At 44.9% G+C, this 18,080-nt stretch overlaps 1 protein-coding gene across 1 annotated transcript; it reads left to right on the forward strand.

The window, feature by feature from the left end:
* The first annotated feature begins 204 nt into the window (after positions 1-204).
* On the forward strand, positions 205-11,192 carry LOC143737813 (uncharacterized). The gene is made up of 2 exons (XM_077229680.1): positions 205-350; positions 9,590-11,192. Exons 1-2 carry the CDS (start codon positions 205-207, stop codon positions 11,154-11,156), a joined length of 1,713 nt encoding a protein of 570 aa, XP_077085795.1. The 3' UTR covers positions 11,157-11,192.
* The last annotated feature ends 6,888 nt before the right edge of the window (positions 11,193-18,080 follow it).

An 18,080-nucleotide genomic window follows, 5' to 3' on the forward strand; every position in this document is an offset into this window, starting at 1 on the left:
GGGTTGGATATAAACTGTACAGGACAGTCGATCGGCAGGAGCAGGGTTGGGCACTCTGCTCTAGAGATGAGATCGGTTGCTCTATCACTAAAAGCTTTCCTCCCATACATAAAAGGTCACCACGTCTTGGTCCGGTCGGACAACATGTCAGTGGTTTCCTATATAAATCGCCATGGTGGGCTCAGGTCGAGCAACCTGCACACCATGGCCAAACACCTCTTGCTATGGGCTCAGCTCAACCTGCGCTCGCTGAGAGCGGCGCATGTGCCAGGCATTCTGAGTGCAGATATGCTATCCAGAATCATGTTCTCTTCACCCGCAAACGGTTCAGCTTATATGGAGCATCTTCGGTGAGGCATAGGTCGACCTCTTTGCCTCAGAAGACAATGCTCGTTGCCAAGCATTTTTCTCCAAAGAGAGGGAGGTAAGCAGATGTAAGCTGCGCTGGCCCAGAACTGGCCGAGCCACCCGCTGTATGCATTGCCTCCTGTCACAATGTTACCTTAGGTCATTGAACGGATCAGAGAGAGCTAATGCGCAGTGCTCTTGATATACCCTTCTGGAGGAACCAGCTATGGCAAGAGGAAAGAGACGAGAATCTACTTTGCCCTGTGAGGGCTCCCAGAGTCTATTTGGAGCGTACTGCCCCTTCAGGCAGTCAGAACAGCTCTTCGTAAGCTGCACCAAAGGTTTCGCGGTCACGAAGCAGAGACTGTCACATTGGATAGTTGATGCTATCTCGCTGGCTTATGAGTCTAAGGGCCTCCATTGTCCCTTAGGCATCAGAGCTCATTACACAAGAGGCATGGCCTCATCATGGGCATGGTCGAGTGGAATACCAATTGAAGATATTTGTACGGTGGCCGGCTGGGCCTCTTATAAGGCCCATACCTATATTTCCCTATGAGGCTCATTACTGATCCGGCCTCTATTAGGACTCATAACTTTACTCTTCTATGAGCCTCGGGCGCTTGGCCCTAGGCTATAGTTTGGGGCGAAGTTTTTAAGCATGCACGGCGTTTTGAAAGTGGTTCCCATAGCGTAAGCTAACTTACGCAATACGAGAGACCTCTCAAAAGGGAACGTCTCGGTTACTAACGTAACCTCGGTTCCCTGAGAGTAAGGAACAAGTATTGCGTAACCCGCCGTGCCACTGTGCTTCGATCAGGGGATCGCTTCAGTCGTTTTAACCTGAATTCTATGGCGAAAATGGGGGCTCATATAGCTATAAGCCACGCCCATACTGGCGGGCTCTGACGCGCTCTAACACAAAGCGACCTGATTGGTTCGCGCATCCTAGCCGACTCGTCATAGGTTCGTGCAGTTGCCGCAGCACAGCCAATGAGCGCGCTAGACGCTCAGCTATATGTCTGCTGTGCAGCTTTACTGCGTTTTAAATATTTTGCTTCAATAATCTCGAGAAAAGGAGTTTTCCCATAGCGTAAGCTAACGTGCGCAATACTCGTTCCCTACTCTCTGGGAACCAAGGTGACGTTGGTAACCGAGACGTTTCTGTATATTTCCTACCTGTTAGACAGGCCAAAGTTAAATATGACATTAATTGTGGGTTTATGTGAGTATTGTTATAAGTTTACTTAAGTTTTAAAAAATACATTTTTGAAGCCTAATATAAAAAAAAATCAGCTTTTAATTACACTGTAATGCTGAATGGCTATAATTAATGTTTAAAATCATTTTCATTGAGACATCAGTAGCTGTAGTATCAGTGATACTGGCCTTCATTCATAGAAAGATGCCATTAAACACATTTAAAATATACTTTATTTTTGTTTCTATATTAATTTAGAGATTAACTGAAATTATTACATTATAAAATATATTAAAATGTAAAAAAACAACTTGTTTTTAATCGCGATTCATCACAAATAAAATGTGATTAATCTAGTTAATGTAATCATTAATGCACTATGAACTAACATGAATGATCAAGGTATACTTAAATATTTACATTAAATGTTATATATTATATTTCATTTAAAAAGTACAGTACATTTTCATGGTTCAGCACTGTTTTTTAGTTTTGTAATGAAGTTCAGCACTGGTTTACTTGGAGCATTTTGTTTGTTTTCATCAAGTGTCCATTTTATAAACTATCAGTTGATTAATAGGTTATCGGCTAGTCTGTTCCAACTTCGTTATCGTTATCGGTAAAACCCACTATCAGTTGACATTTTAGCACAGATTTCTAAAATGATGGACGTACCACAAATCAATGAGTACAGTCTGTAAAACTGTGGGAATGAATTGCGAAAGCATGGGCACAGATTATGAATTTGTGGGTACAGATTGAAAAATCAAAGGTACGGTTTCCAAATCAGAGCACAGGGATGGTTAAACCGAGGGAACAATTTAAGAATCTGTGTACAGTTTATAAACTGTGTGGTGGATTGCAAAACTGTGGCCACAGATTTGTTTTTGTTTATCTCCTATAGATGACTTACCAGGCTCCGTACTAAAACGTTCATCTAATTAATTAGTAAAGTTTTGGAGGAGGACTTTATTGTCGTTAATAAAAATTAAGTTGAAATAATGTTTCAGGAGCCTCATACAAACCTTAAAAAACAGTCACCAAACATTAAGAAAACTGAACATTTTAACTGTAAGGGTGGTTCCCTTTCGTTGTCACTCCGAGTTACGTCGAATGACGACGGATTTGGTTTCGCTTAGAAAGCCTATCAACTTCGAGTATTACAAAACAAGCCAATGGCAAAGAAATGCCATGGGTCTGCGGAATTTGCATAGCATAACACCGCCTCACCTCGTGGGTATAAATGGGAGGACGCTGGCAACATGCAGATATGCTTCCGCTTCGGGGCCAAGTTAATTCTTCACTCCACAAGCCATCTCTGAACTATCAGCTTCTTACAGACGAGCGAGATTCTCTGGTGTTGGTGTGACGGTGATCTCCCGGCGAGTGCGCGCTTCCTGCTTATCTGTGCAGTGATAGATGTGCAGGATGTCCGGCAGTCCCGTCTGCCCGACACCCTCATATCCCAGGTCTGCCCTTCGGCGGTGCGGTTCAGGGCTGTACAACAGCTCTCAAACGCCCGTGAGCAGAATGAGGCATATTCTGCCCCGACGGTCCCGCCGTCCGCTCAGATCCCTAAGTCTGCCCTCCGCCGAAGGCGCCCTCCCGCGGCTTCCATCCCGCCCGTTCACCCGGGCTGGCTCAGGAGGCCGCAGGGGGACGCCACAGCCCTCTCCTGCCCCGCCCCCCGCTAAACGCCGGGCCAAGCGGCGCTTCTGAGACGGGCTGCTCAGGGATGATGGTCACTTCTCAGGAGATGGTAGCAGGACCACTCCTTCCCCCGGTGGAGGGCCGGGGGAGAATCCTTTGTTTTCCACTCCCCACTGCTCACCCCCTGGTGGGCAGCACCCTAATGTGGTTAAAGCAAGAAGTGACATGTTCATCCCTGAGCACACAGAGTTCTCGGACTACACGGTGCGCCGCCCCCGAGCCGTGCACCCCTCGTCATCCTCTATCCCAGAGCCGGTTGACAGTGTGCGCCGTCCCCAGACCACGCCGCTCTCATCCGCCTCTGTCGCCAGCCCCCTGGCAGAGCAGACCCCCATGGAACGTTCTTCCTTCCCTGGTCTCCTCTGTCAGGGCACGGTTAATGACTGTGCCCCCACACCGGGTCGCTACGCCATCCACGTCTGGGCCAGTCATTCTGCCTTGCTGCACCACCGGTGGGAAGTCTGTGGTTCGTATGACCCCGCTGGTATAGTCGTTGGGAGCCGGGCTAGAGCTGCCCAACCTGTCCCGCTGGGTCGCTCGGACGATCAGGCTCGGCTACGCGATTCAGTTTGCGCGGTCTCCTCCCCGCTTCAGGGGAGTCCGCTCCACTTTGGTCGCTGGCAATGCCCCTATCATGAGAGCAGAGATTGCTACCCTACTGGCGAAGGGTGCGATCGAGACTGTCCCTCCAGCCGAAATGAGGTCCGGCTTCTACAGCCCGTACTTCATTGTCCCGAAGAAAACCGGTGGGTTACGGCCAATCCTGGACCCTGCGCGTGCTGAACCGCTCTCTTCTCAGGCTGCCGTTCAAGATGCTCACGGCCAAACGCATTTTCGAATGTGTGCGGCCCCAGGATTGGTTTGAAGCGATCAACCTGAAGGACGCCTACTTTTATGTCTCCATTCTCCCTCGACACAGACCATTCCTACGGTTTGCTTTCGAGGGGCAGGCATATCAGTACGCGGTTCTCCCATTCGGGTTGGCCCTGTCTCCTCGCATCTTCATGAAGGTCGTCGAGGCAGCCCTTGTTCCCCTACGGGAACACGGGGTTCACGTCCTTAATTAGCTTGATGACTGGCTGATCCTAGCTCACTCTCGAGACCAGGTTGCGAACACAGGGACCTAGTGCTCCGGCACCTAGCCCATCTGGGCCTTCGGGTCAACTGGGAGAAGAGCAAACTTTGCCCCGTACAGAGGATCTCTTTTCTCAGTATGGAAATTGACTCGGTCGCCACTTCCGCGCAGCTTACGAGCGAGCGTGCGCAGTCACTGCTGACTTGCCTTAGACAGTTCCAGTGCCAGTGCGGTTCCACTGAAACTTTTTCAGAGGCTCCTGGGGCATATGGCATCTGCAGCCGCGGCAACGCCGCTCGGATTGCTTCATATGACACCGCTTCAGCTTTGGCTTCGTGACCGAGTCCCGAGGTGGGCATGGCAACACGGCACCCTCCGAGTACCAGTTACTCCAACCTGCCGTCAGACCTTCACCCCGTGGTCGAACCTCAGTTTTCTACGGGCCGGAGTGCCCCTGGAACGAGCTTCCCGGCATGTTGTTGTAACGACAGATGCCTCCACCACGGGCTGGGGCGCCATGTGCAATGGACGTGCTGCCGCGGGCTCCTGGACAGGACCCCAGCCCCTATGGCACGTCAATTGCCTCGAGTTGCTGGCTGTACGTCTTGCTCTGCGCCGCTTCCGGGCCGTGCTCAAGAATCAACACGTACTAGTCCGATCAGACAATACCGCCACCGTAGCGTACATCAACCGTCAAGGTGCTCTACGCTTCCGCCGTATGTCGCAACTCGCCCGCCACCTCCTCATATGGAGTCAGAAGCATCTGAGGTCGTTCATGCCATTTATATCCCCGGAGCTCTGAACTGTGCAGCCGACGAGCTCTCACGGCTTCAGCCCCTCCCGGGAGATTGGCGACTCCATCCTCAGTCGGTTCAGCTGATTGGGACCAGTACCGGGGACGCACAGATAGAACCTCTTCGTCAACTGGTGCTCTTCTCACCGAGAAGACCCCCGGAGATGTTAGATCAGTGTCGTGCTTTCCTTCCTACAAAATGGGTTGGAGCGAAGGCTGTCTCCCTCCACCCTAAAAGTCTATGTCGCCACCATTGCTGCACAGCATGACTTTGTTGAAGGTAAGTCCTTGGGAAGACACGACTTGATCATCAGGTTCCTGAGAGGAGCGAGGAGACTAAATCCTCCTTGCCCTCCTCTCGTTCCCTCTTGGGACCTCTCAGTGGTGTTAACTGCCCTGCAGAGTGCTCCCTTTGAGCCTCTGCAATCAGTGGAGCTTAAGTTCCTGTCAATGAAGACAGCGCTCCTGGTTGCACTGGCCTCCATCTAGAGGGTAGGGGACCTGCACGCATTCTCCGTTTGACGAAGCGTGCCTGGAGTTCAGGCCGGCTTACTCTCACGTGATCCTGAGAACCCGGCCTGGATATGTGCCCAAGGTTCCTTCCACTCCCTTACGGGACCAGGTGGTGAACCTGCAAGCGCTGCCCCTGGAGGAGGCAGACCCAGCCTTGGCACTGCTCTGTCCAGTACGTGCTCTCCGCACCTATGTAGACAGAACGCAGTGTTTCAGGACCTCTGACCAGCTCTTTGTCTGTTATGGTGGGAAGCTGAAGGGAAAGGCTCTCTCCAAGCATAGGTTGTCTCACTGGATAGTGGACGGATTTGGCATACCAACAGCAAGGTTGACCGTGCCCCCTTGGTGTGACTTTCCACTCCACCGGAGTGTGGCGTCCTCTTGGGCTCTAGCGCATGGACCCTCGCTAGCAGACATCTGCAGAGCTGCAGGCTGGGCGACACCGAACACATTCGCCAGATTCTACAATCTCCGAGTGGAGCCAGTGTCCTCTCATTTACTCGCTTCAACCAGCTAGTACTGGAATCACTCAGGTGTCTTCCCTTACTCGCCATTCCACTCCACGGACTGAATACGTGCGATATTCTCCTCAGGTGAGCTTCCCCGAAAGTCAGTGTCTATTGCCTGCGCGTCGGCTTGGTGCCTCCCGTGTGCATGGTCCCTCCCCTGAGCGACCCCCACATGTGTCTTTCCACTGTAAGCCTCTTTGAGCATGTGTCTTTCCCTTGGCAAGCCACCTTGCTGCCCCTAGGGTTGAAATATTCCACCTGCGGCTGGACACCCAGTGTTCTCCATATGCATCCCTCCGGGTCATATGTGTATTCTCTAAGTCTCCCCACCCTCTGGGTTGGCAATAATTGCATATTTCCTCTAAGCTATGGGATATGCCCCCCAGTGTACCTCAGTGTTCCTGTGCTAAATAGGAGTCCTTCGTCCGTGCTAGTCTCACGACAGGGATCTCAGATTTACGCAGGGCCCTGGAAGACAGCTGTGAAGGTGGCGTGATTAGACTGGTAACCCTATTCGTCGTCATCCGACGTAACTCGGAGTGACAACGATAGGGAACGTCTCGGTTTCGTATGTAACCCTCGTTCCCTGAGTAGGGAACGGAGACGTTACGTCTGCCTGCCACTTTCCGCTGTACCGCGGGGATCGCCTGAGCTCAGTCTTAGCTCCTCAGCGAAGAAACATATCTGCATGTTGCCAGCGTCCTCCTTTTATACCCACGAGGTGAGGCAGTGTTACGCTATGCAAATTCCGCAGACCCATGGCATTTCTTTGCCATTGGCTCGTTTTGTAATACTCGAAGTTGATAGGCTTTCTAAGCGAAACCCCATTCGTCGTCATCCGACATAACGTCTCCGTTCCCTACTCAGGGAACAAGGGTTACATACGTAACCGAGACAATTTCCTGCAGGGGGTCATACTGCAAGACTGCCGAATAACTAAAGAAACGTTGCCAGCAAGATGGTAGAAAACTGTACATTTCTTGTCTATTACCACCCACTGCCACTTATACCAACGACGGAAATAAGCGCAGTTACAATTGCTTAATATGTGGGAGAGCGTTGCTATAGAGAGTGACAATATTGTTTTGCAATAGGTAGCACTTCAAAGTCAATACCAATTCAAAACTAGTTAGCACATTATTTGTAATTGAAAAGGTTTAATGACAGAATATGGTTACACTTAAAATAGTTACAAAATAGTTGTATGAGATGATGATTATATTAATAATTGTACCCAGCATATATGTAAAATGTTACGACAGACAGAGAGACAGACAGACAGAGAAACAGACAGATAGAGAGACAGACAGAGAGAGAATATAGATAAAGAGAGAGAGAGCCCCAAAGAAAGAGACCCAGAGCATAAAAGAGCAGAGCATAAAAATAGCCAGAGCAACAGTTACAATCCTCTTTTATCCTTTGCCTGACCATGTGACTTTAACCCAAATGTGAGACATTCAAACCGACCAATCAGATAATTATAACTTTCCCCATTGTTCTAAAGGTGTGACAATTCATAGACCCCCGGAGTGCACACATCTTGGCCTACAGGCCTTGATCACTATCAGTCCCTCTGAGCCTTTGGGAACTCAAAATGGACCTTTTGGTAGAAAGAAGGGGTGGAAAACAGTTAAACAAATGTCTTTCAAAGCAAATGTTCATTTCAAATTTCTTGGATTATTTTCAATCTGACATAACGGTCTAGTAACCAAAACAGAATCTTTGGAAAAAGTTCTTAGAACAAAAATTTGTTACCAGGGTACCAACATCTCACAGCGATTCTCAACTTTTGGATGCTCTCTGCTGCTCTCAATGTGTTCTCCGCACTGCTCTCAATCCCACAATCCACCACGCAAGCGTGAAGCTAGTCTCTCATTGGAATGAATTGAAAATGCCCACTCTGCTTCACTCTCTCCACAGCAGTGGACACATACCATTAGGCTCTGACATACCAAGCTGACCATCAGTGAGCATCCGTTTGGCTAGTTTTGGTGTTGTTTTTCGCACATGAGCGGCAGTTCTGCAACCCTTGTGAAAAAAAAAGTGCACTTTAGTGTACTTTTATAAAAGTGTAATTATTACACAAATAATATACTTAAAAGTAATGCACTTAAGTGTGAGTTAAATGCAATGTTTTCGGCACACTTAATCTGTGATACATTTGAAATCAATTACATATAATGTGCATTAAGTAAAATAAAAGCAATAAATTGATATTTAAGAGTGATTTTTTTTAAACAATTTAAGGGGGACTTTAATGGAACTTTATATATATTTTCATAATTGTTTCTAGTGTCTTAAAAATATAGTTAAACTGCACTGTTGAATGTACTGACAAGCAAATAAAGTGAACTAAAATATACTTTAATGTCAGTTAACAATACACTTAAGTGTGAATTAAGTGTAATGTTTTTGACAGACTTTAATTGCATTTAATTTGAACTTCATCTGTGATACATTTGAAACCAATTACATATAATATGCAATAAGTCTGTCGAAAACATTACACTTAAATCCTAGATTACACCCTTACACAAGGGTACGACCATGCTATTAAAATATTCAGACATTGGAATGTTCAGAAAAGATGAAATGTACATTTATAAGACCATTCTGTATGTGCTCCTGACTTCATGGATTGCTTGGTTTCATCACTTTCGTTTTTGTGCACTAAATTTGCTAAGCTGAACAGCCAATCAAAGTGATTTATTCCTGGATGCCGATTAAACATGTTAATTCAGACGAACTGCTGCCAACAAGTGTCTGACTAGAGCCAACATGCAGAACACCCTGCAAAAACTATCCCAACTGCCGGCTTGGTTTGTCATAGCCAAAAGAGATCACTTGGCATGGTGACGTTTAATGCCCCTGATACCCTTTGCAGACCCATTTGGCAACTTGCTACATTGCAACCACATTTTTCATGACACATAAATGGTTTTAAACTTCCTTCAAAGTTTATTTCATGAGTGTAACCAAACACACAAACAAAAAACATTGACTTCTGGACAATGGAAATAGAAGTTCAAAAATGTTAATAATTTCCTGGCTGTAGGACTCATTACTGTCGCACTCTATTTATATAATGTTGAGCAGTACCTGTTTCAGCCAGCAGTCCTTATCTTCTCTAACCCTAGCAACTTCCCTGGACTTAGTCATTGCCCAGAACAGAAACAAATGTTTTGATACTTTGGTATCATTTTAGTTTTGTATGAAATTACTTTCTATGGTAATTTTTGTATGTAGCATGCAATTTATTTCATTTTTTTAGTCAGAATATAAATTGAGAAAAATAATAAAAAGTGGTCCCTACAACTATTCAGGTCAAATTAATTAATATACAAACTCTGGCCATCTTTACCTAAAAGTAAAGTGACATAAGTGACATGAGAAGACAGCTGACCTTGTGGTAAATATAAAACAATTGACATATTTTACAGAAACCGTCACAGCCCTCCAAAACGACACTGCCTAAATACGGAGAGAAAAGTGCTCGATGAAAATGGAAAAGTCCGAAAGTGGACTTTTGGGACAAAAGACACCAGTAAACCAAACAGAATTGTGCTCTTGGTAGGAGAGACCGGTACTGGCAAAACCACCATCATCAACACCATGGTCAACTACTTACTGGGAGTGAAGTTTGAGGATGAAGAGTGGTATGAAATCACAGAAGAAGAAGAAGCAAGCGACCAATCACAATCACAAACCTCTGAAATCACCATGTATGAGGTCTTTCATAAAAGGAGTCCCATATCTCTCACCATCATTGATACTCCAGGCTACGGAGACACTAGAGGACTGGAAAGAGATCTGGAAGTTGCTGAGAATTTATCCGCTCTGTTTAAGATCAAAGATGGAGTTCGTGAAGTTGATGCCGTGTGTTTTGTTATTCAAGCGTCAAAGAATCGTCTCACAGACAGACAACACTATGTGATCAGTTCAATTCTGTCTTTGTTTGGAAAAGACATTGTAAACAACATAGTTTTTTTAATCAGTCACTCTGATGGTCTGCCACCCCAAAATGTTATTTTTGCCATTAATAAAGCTAGAATCCCCTGCAGACGAGACCACAGCGGCCAACCTGTTTATTTCTTATTCAACAACCGGCAGGCTGAGGCCCGTCACACTGAGAGACGTTACCTTCGTGCTCAAAGAGACGCCTGGGAGGACAGCATGGACAACATGAAGGACTTTCTTCAGTCTCTGGATGAAAATAACAGAAAAAGTTTAGAGTTGACTTCAAATGTCCTGATAGAGCGCATTCAATTTGAAGCGTCCATCTGCAACTTACAGCTGCGAATTCAAGAGAAAGAGTCAAAACAGTCTGAAAAAATTCAGATCCAGAAAGCAATGAGACAAAACAATGAAAAGATTAAACTGTGTCAAAACTTTCCTGTTGAAGTAAAAAAGACTGTCAAAGAGAAGGTTCCCATTGAAAGTGCTTCATGGAAGAGCAGGAAGGCGACGACCTGCACCGTCTGTGAGGAAAACTGCCATGAGTTTGACTGCTGGTGGGGTTCGAATCCCAGCAAATGTGAAGTCATGAAAAACGGTTACTGTACCGTGTGCACAGGGAAGTGCCACCACAGCAAACACGTCAAAGAAAACAAGAAATACATCATCAGCGCCGTGTGCATGATTTTGGATTATACATCCATAAAAAAGGAATATGAAAAAGCTCAAGAACAGTCCAAGAGGTTTTTCGATGTAATGGATTATCTTGACAAAAATCTGCAGGAAATAGAAAAACAAAAGTCAATTATTCTAACTGAAGCTTACATGACCATCAAGCATCTGTCTCAGATCGCATTAAAGCCAGACTCGGCCTTCACTCTTCAGCATCTGGACTTCTTCATTCCCAGAGTGAGAGAGGCTGGGAAAAAAAACTGGGTCCGAGAGCTGGAGGAAATGAGGAGAACCGCAGTAGCTGAAGAAGCCAATAAAGACACTCTGAGTTATCTTCAAGCTGGTCTGGCAAAAGTGAATATTTTCTTTAATGGGAAATGAACAAATGCAGACAGGACAACAGAGAAATCAATGAAAACTAAGACAATTAAAATAATAATTCAATGCAGGGAAGTCTTCTGTAGATGTGAAGATGAGAAAGATTGTTTAATCATTCTATCAAGATAATTTTCATCCATGTTTTAGTGTTTGTTTAAAACAAGGCATGATTTGTTACATTTTAATCTCCAATACATTAATACCTATACTGTAATAATAATATAATTAATTTGGGGTATTGAATAAATGCTTTAATTAACAAAAAAAAATTATTTTATTTTGTAATTGTTATTGCAACCACATATTTGTATTGTGTTAATCCTGGTTAAACACTTGAGGGCAAAAAAAAAATAAAATAAAAAAAAATATTGTCCATTGATATACCTATTTTTTCAACCCTGTATCACATGAAATACGTTCTGAGGAAACTATTTTGCAAATCGCAATTACGTTACATGCCAACATATAAGCAGTGCTATTACGTTGGTCCCTAACCTAATATAAACAGTGCTATTACGTTGGTACTTAACCTAATATCTCCAATCTATTGCAGTGCTATTACGTTTGTCCTGAACATAATACATCCAAAGCCGGTTTCTTTTCACACGTAGCAGCTAATGCTGTTCATTTTGTGTTAATTATTTACTCCCTTTTTTCTCATTGGGCTACAAAATATTATCTATGCCAGGGCGAGTCAAATGGCGGCACCCAGATCATTTTTATCTGGCCATCCAACTGGTTTTTGATGTTTCAAACTCTTCGCAATCTGATATCAAAGTCCCCGCAAAGTTTTAGCGCGTTCAGCGGTGAGTTTAACAACGCACGTGATCATTCAGCGGTGAGTTTAACAACACTCAACTGCAGGTAAAACGACATTCAGAGGTGAGTTTGACCAAAGCAACCCTCAACTGCAGGCAAAACGACATTAAAATGTGAGTTTAACAACGCTCTAAGACGCTTGCAAGTAAGCAGTTTTAGCATTTTCTTGTCATAGGTAGGACCCTGCTTTAAGAAGCTGGATAACTTATTTTTATCGGAGTTTTGATTAAAAACTGTTGAGTCAGGACAATACGTTGTGTTTAGAAACTTTAGATTTGTAAGGTGGCCATTTCTTATGACGATAAATGATAGAAGAAATTATTAAAATATAGCTTTCTGCACCAAATGTGCATGCTAGCAAAGTGCCCAAGTTATGACGTCATTTTGTAGGCCAAACGCGGACTTTCGGTTCCCTCGCCCTAAAGTGTATGTTTTTTTTTTATGGGTTTTTGCTAAATCACCTGAAATAAGGTCTGTGGTTTAAAAAGCCTCTAAATATTTTCACGTTTTGATCTATGACATAAAACACACCAGTTATAACCTGCTTGTGTTTTTTCAACTGTATTGTGTCTGTTTGTGTTTTTTAAAACTTTATCTAGGCTTCAAAATGTATACTTTTTGGATTAACTTGTAAAGATTATCTTGATAGACAACACGTGTAAGGGTCACAACTCTTTGTTGAACACATATCTTATTTTTTGGACGATTTTCCAAAAGTCTGTGGGGAAAATGCATAGCTTTTCGATCAAGGGAACCCATGCGACGCTAACTTCCGAGTTGTCGTACAAAGTGACGTCATAACTTCGGCACTCTATTCAGAGTGAAGAACGATTAAGCCAGATTTGTTTGTTTTACAGCCTAATTGTTTAAAATCCACTCAAAAATAAATAATAAACAACCAAATAAATCCATAATTAACAATATAATTTATTTCATAACTACAAAATTGTGGCTCATCACAATTTTTCAATAAGAAACAAAACAATTCATATACAATAATAAGTAATGCTTTCATAAATTATTGACTGATTCATATATATATATATATATATATATATATATATATATATATATATATATATATATATATATATATATAAGTTCTGCTGTGGCTTTGTTTGGGAATTTTTTTTAAATATTAAAATAAATTGGGAAATTACATCTAGCCCATTCTGGCATCACAGATTAAGAGAATACTGGTGTGAAATGTTCAATTCTGGGGTTTTTCTCTCTCTCTTTTCTTCTTTAGGTCCCTCAAATTTGGCAGCTTCAAAGCACCACAGACACACACAAAGGCACTTTTAAAAGCCACGCCCATCTTGTTACTAGTGTACTCATCAGTCAGTCTCTCTCTCGGCAATTAGAGAATTAGAAGAATACGGCAATTTCCCCCTTGACGTACGTGTAGCAAATAGCATTCAATTTTAGACTAACAACTTGCATTTTCATTCAACAGCTTGGATTTAAACCCAAAACTATATTAGTCAATTTGGAGAAAAACTGTTAATTAACGGTTTTTAAAGTGATAATAAAGAATATGTTTCATTTCATGTTAGATGTGAGATTTTGAATTGGCTATTCTTTTAGATCAATTCAGGCGACCTATATTCAACGTTTGATTACGTTCTGCAACTTTAGGATATAATTGTATCCAAATATATCCTAAAAATATGATTAGGCCTATTATTTATCATGGGACGACATGACTATTCAAACCTGTATATTCCATGATACAATTTAAGTCATTTTTCATACATATTTGATCAGCTAATATACAGTATTTAGGACATGAATTTGCAGAGCACACATGCATCCCTGATCCAACCTTTACTGTCATTGGATCCAACTAACGTGTGTGTCAATGAGTTCCCTTATCGAGTCGGTCTCTCGACATTACGTATGGGGAAATCCATTTTCCTCGAATCATGAAGTCTGATAGAATAACTCTTTTGCTTGCAAATAGCCAATGGCGGTCCCGCCATCACCTGATTGGCTGACACTGCTCAATATAGGTGACGGCGGGCGCCAAAAACCTCAGAATCTTTTTTCTTCACTCGAGTCTGTTTTCACCGTTGATGTACGCATTCAGAGCGGAGTATATTAAGGAGTTTTAATTCCCCTCTCGCGTTCCGGTGGATTATATTATGTCTCTTTGTCGCCCGTGTGGTGGATCCATTGAATCCCGGACGCACACAACTTGTGTGCTGTGCCTGAGTCGGGACCACGCAGAGGCGGCACTCGAGGGATCGGGATGTCCCGCCTGTGAGGAGCTTCCCATCAGATCCTTCGTGCAAGGCTGGCCGTTACACGTAGCGACGACCTAGTGTCTCCTGCCTCTCCCCAGTCTGCCGCCGTCGAGCCGCGGACCGGGAGACGGCAGAGATCTCCATTCGCGGGTTCTGTTGAGGCGCTGACGTCGGCCCAAGGTCCACGCCATCCTCACGTGGCAGAGCCCGTGAGTTACTCTTGAGGCCATTTACCGCCCTCTTGAGGAAGCACGGGAATTATCTCGTTCGGTTACGACGATGACGACGCCAATAGTCCGAGTCTCCGTCTGAAGGCGCCCTCGCCTCTTTGGATGCGGAGCTTATGGCCATTCTCACTGAGGCGGTGGCAGATATGGTGCTGGAGTGGACAGCGCCCAAGGAGCTGCCGTCGGAAAGGTGGCCTCGGCGCGGGCCGTAAAGCTGAAGCGAGAGGCAGTTCAGGAAGTCGCTAAAAAAACAAAACAAAAAAAACACAAAAAAAAACTGCGCTCCTGATGTGCGTGTCAGGGAGGAAAGAGCGCGGGACGTGTTCGTCGGACCGGTGCGAAGAGGGCGTGTTCCCGCCCAGAGTTCGACGAGAATGTGTTGTTTCTGAAACCGCTGTGTTCTGTTTCAATAACAAGGTACATTACATGTCTCAGCAAAAGAGCTTCTCTCCCCAACATTATTACCCGCCTCATAGACGGGAGACGCATCGCAGAGCGGAAGCTCGGGGAAACCCGAGGAGATGGCTATCTATGTCCCCGTGAATGATGCCGCGGACGAGCTATACCATTTCATATAGCAGTCAATGCTTTCCCGGTGGCTGGCGCCCAGCCCCCGCCGCAGCATTCATTGTCCTGTATGGCGATTCTGATTACTACACAGTGTGTATTCACAGTTGTTGCGCGATGCAACTGACGCTGTGTTACGTACACACCACACTGTTATGTGTAAGGATTTATGCCATTATATATTGCCCTGTGTCCTTCAGTGCAATGGCTATTCTGTTTACTGCAAGTACGTGTTCACAGTTGTTGCGCGATGCAACTGACGCTGTGTTACGTCCACACCACACTGTTATGTGTAAGGATTTATGCCATTATATATTGCCCTGTGTCCTTCAGTGCAATGGCTATTCTGACTACTGCAAGTACGTGTTCACAGTTGGTGCGCGATGCAACTGACGCTGTGTTACGTACTCACTACACACTGTTATGTGTAAGGATTTATGCCATTATATATTGCCCTGTGTCCTTCAGTGCAATGGCTATTCTGATTACTACACCGTAAGTATTCACAGTTGTTGCGCGATGTAACTGACGCTGCATTACGTACTCACTACACACTGTTGTGTAATGATTTATGCCATATATTGCCCTGTGTCCTTCAGTGCAATGGCTATTCTGGTTATTACGCAGTACGTATTCACAGTTGTTGTGCGATGCAACTGACGCTGTGTTACGTACTCACTACACACTGTTGTGTGTAATGATTTATGCCATATATTGCCCTGTGTCCTTCAGTGCAATGGCTATTCTGGTTACTATGCAGTACGTATTCACAGTTGTTGCGCGATGCAACTGACACTGTGTTTATGTACACACTGCACACTATATGAATTTGCCGTTGTATATTGCCCTGTATCCTTCAGTGGAATGGCTATTCTGATTACTACGCAGTACGTATTCACAGTTGTCGTGCGATGCAACTGACGCTGTACACACTGCACACTGATATGTGTAATGATTTATGCCTTATATATTGCCCTGTGTCATTCAGTGCAAATGGCTATTCTGATTACTACGTATTCACAGTTCGTGCGCGATGCATCTGACGCTGTGTTACGTACACACCGCACTCTGTTATGTGTAATGTTTTATGCCATTCTATATTGCCCTGTGTCATTCAGTGCAAATTGCTATCCTGATTACTACGCAGTGCGTATTCATAGTTGTCGTGCGATGCAACTAACGCTGTGTTTGTGCACACTACACACTGATATGTGTTATGATCTATGCCGTCATATTTTGCCCTATCCTTCAGTGCAAATGGCTATTCTGATCACTACGTATTCACAATTGTTGTACGATGCAACTGACGCTGTGTACACACAACGCACTGATATGTGTAACTATTACGCCGCTATATATTGCCCTGTATCCTTCAGTGCAACTGGCTACTCTTGTACTGTGTAGTCACAGTTTTTGCGCAGACGCTGTGTTATGTACATTGATATGTGTCTATGATTTATGCCGTTATATGTTGCCCTGTATCCTCAGTGCAGCCGGCTATTCCGATTAACTACGTATTCACAGTCGATGTCGCTATGCCTCTGACGCTGTGTTTTTTGTACACAAAAATGTAACTATGTTTGTGCATAGTCTCAGTCGTCGCTACGGCGACTTGCATTGCATCTATGTAGATATTGAAGCGTTATGCTGCCCTTCAATGTAATGGACCATTGTGTACGCATATTCATGCAGTTTCGGTCGCTTCAGCAACTTGAGCTGCATTATACACACAGATGTTTAAAATGTGCACACTGATGTGTTATGCTGTTATGTTGCCCTCTATCATTCAGTGCAACAACCAGCTATCCTATCAAACTGCATATTCAGTTTGTCGCTACAGCGACTACACTGCACTTATGTACGTATAAGGACGCGTGTTGCTATTTTGTTGCTCTGTTTCTTTCAGTGCAAAACTAGCTATCTTAATCTACTGGGCATACTCACAGTTTCTGAATGTATGTACGTACACGGATGTGCAATTTACCATGTGTTATGTTGTTGTTTACTAAGGTGCTATGCTATTATGGGGCTATTATCTACTGCGTATATTCATCAGAGCCCAGGTGGTTGCAATTCCAGCATTTTGCCCGGATGAGGTCAGTGTTTCAGAGTCTCAGAAGTACGCTTGTGCCCCATGCGTGCCCTGCGTGCTTATGTGAACAGAACTAGCCAGTTTCGAACTTCAGAGCAGCTCTTCGTCTGCTACGCGGGTGCTAAGAGGCGGCGCGCTGTCGAAACGGAGGCTATCTCACTGGATAGTGGAGGCTGTGCACTGGCTGGCTTATGCTTCACGGGAAGCCGTTTCCCTATAGGGGTGCACGCCCACTCCACTAGGAGTTTGGCGTCATCATGGGCGTGGGCGAAAGGCATGTCTATTCAAGACATTTGTTTCGCGGCAGGTTGGTCGTCTCGTAATACCTTCGCGAGATTCTATAACTTGAATATCCCTTCATTCGCACCACATGTCTGTCGGTGCAGGGAGAGAAAGCTGAGCTGTCGTTGGACTAGGCTAGACTGCCCCGATGGCGCGCGCTCTAGCCACGGTTCGACTAGTCGTCAGACAGTGCGAGTTATTATTAGCATAGCTATCATGTCCACTATATTGTGCCCTTTGTTATGTCCGCATTCATAGCCGGCAGTATTTTCCTAAGCACCAATCACTTGCTGCAATCTCCCTCCATTCAGTTCAGCGTGCTTAGCTTGATGGGAGGGGCCTTCGTTGGTGCAGATGCCGAGTTGGCTCGGTGCCAATAGATGTTTCAACCAGGTCCGGTGTCTGTTCCTGAGAGCTGGGCGGGGTTTCTCCCACACGGCGGGGGTTTTATTGTTCCCCATACGTAATGTCGAGAGACCGACTCGATAAGGGAACGTCTCTGGTTACTCACGTAACCGTAGTTCCCTGAGAGGAGGGAACGAGACATTACGTAACCTGCCGTGTGGGAGGGACTCTCAGTCTCCTTACTCTCGTTCAGCTAAGATTCTGAGGTTTTTGGCGCCCGCTGTCACCTATATTGAGCAGTGTCAGCCAATCAGGTGATGGCGGGACCGCCATTGGCTATTTGCAAGCA

The sequence above is a fragment of the Siphateles boraxobius genome, unplaced genomic scaffold (genome assembly GCF_051911475.1).
Source record: "Siphateles boraxobius isolate OS27281-9 unplaced genomic scaffold, OSU_SipBor_1 130, whole genome shotgun sequence".
Taxonomy (NCBI): domain Eukaryota; kingdom Metazoa; phylum Chordata; class Actinopteri; order Cypriniformes; family Leuciscidae; genus Siphateles; species Siphateles boraxobius.

Coding starts and splice junctions, on each gene's coding strand:
- LOC143737813 (XM_077229680.1), top strand. CDS start 205: ATGGCCAAACACCTCTTGCTATGGGCTCAGCTCAACCTGCGCTCGCTG. Junction 351..9,589: donor GCTTATATGGAGCATCTTCG/GTGAGGCATAGG, acceptor CATATTTTACAG/AAACCGTCACAGCCCTCCAA.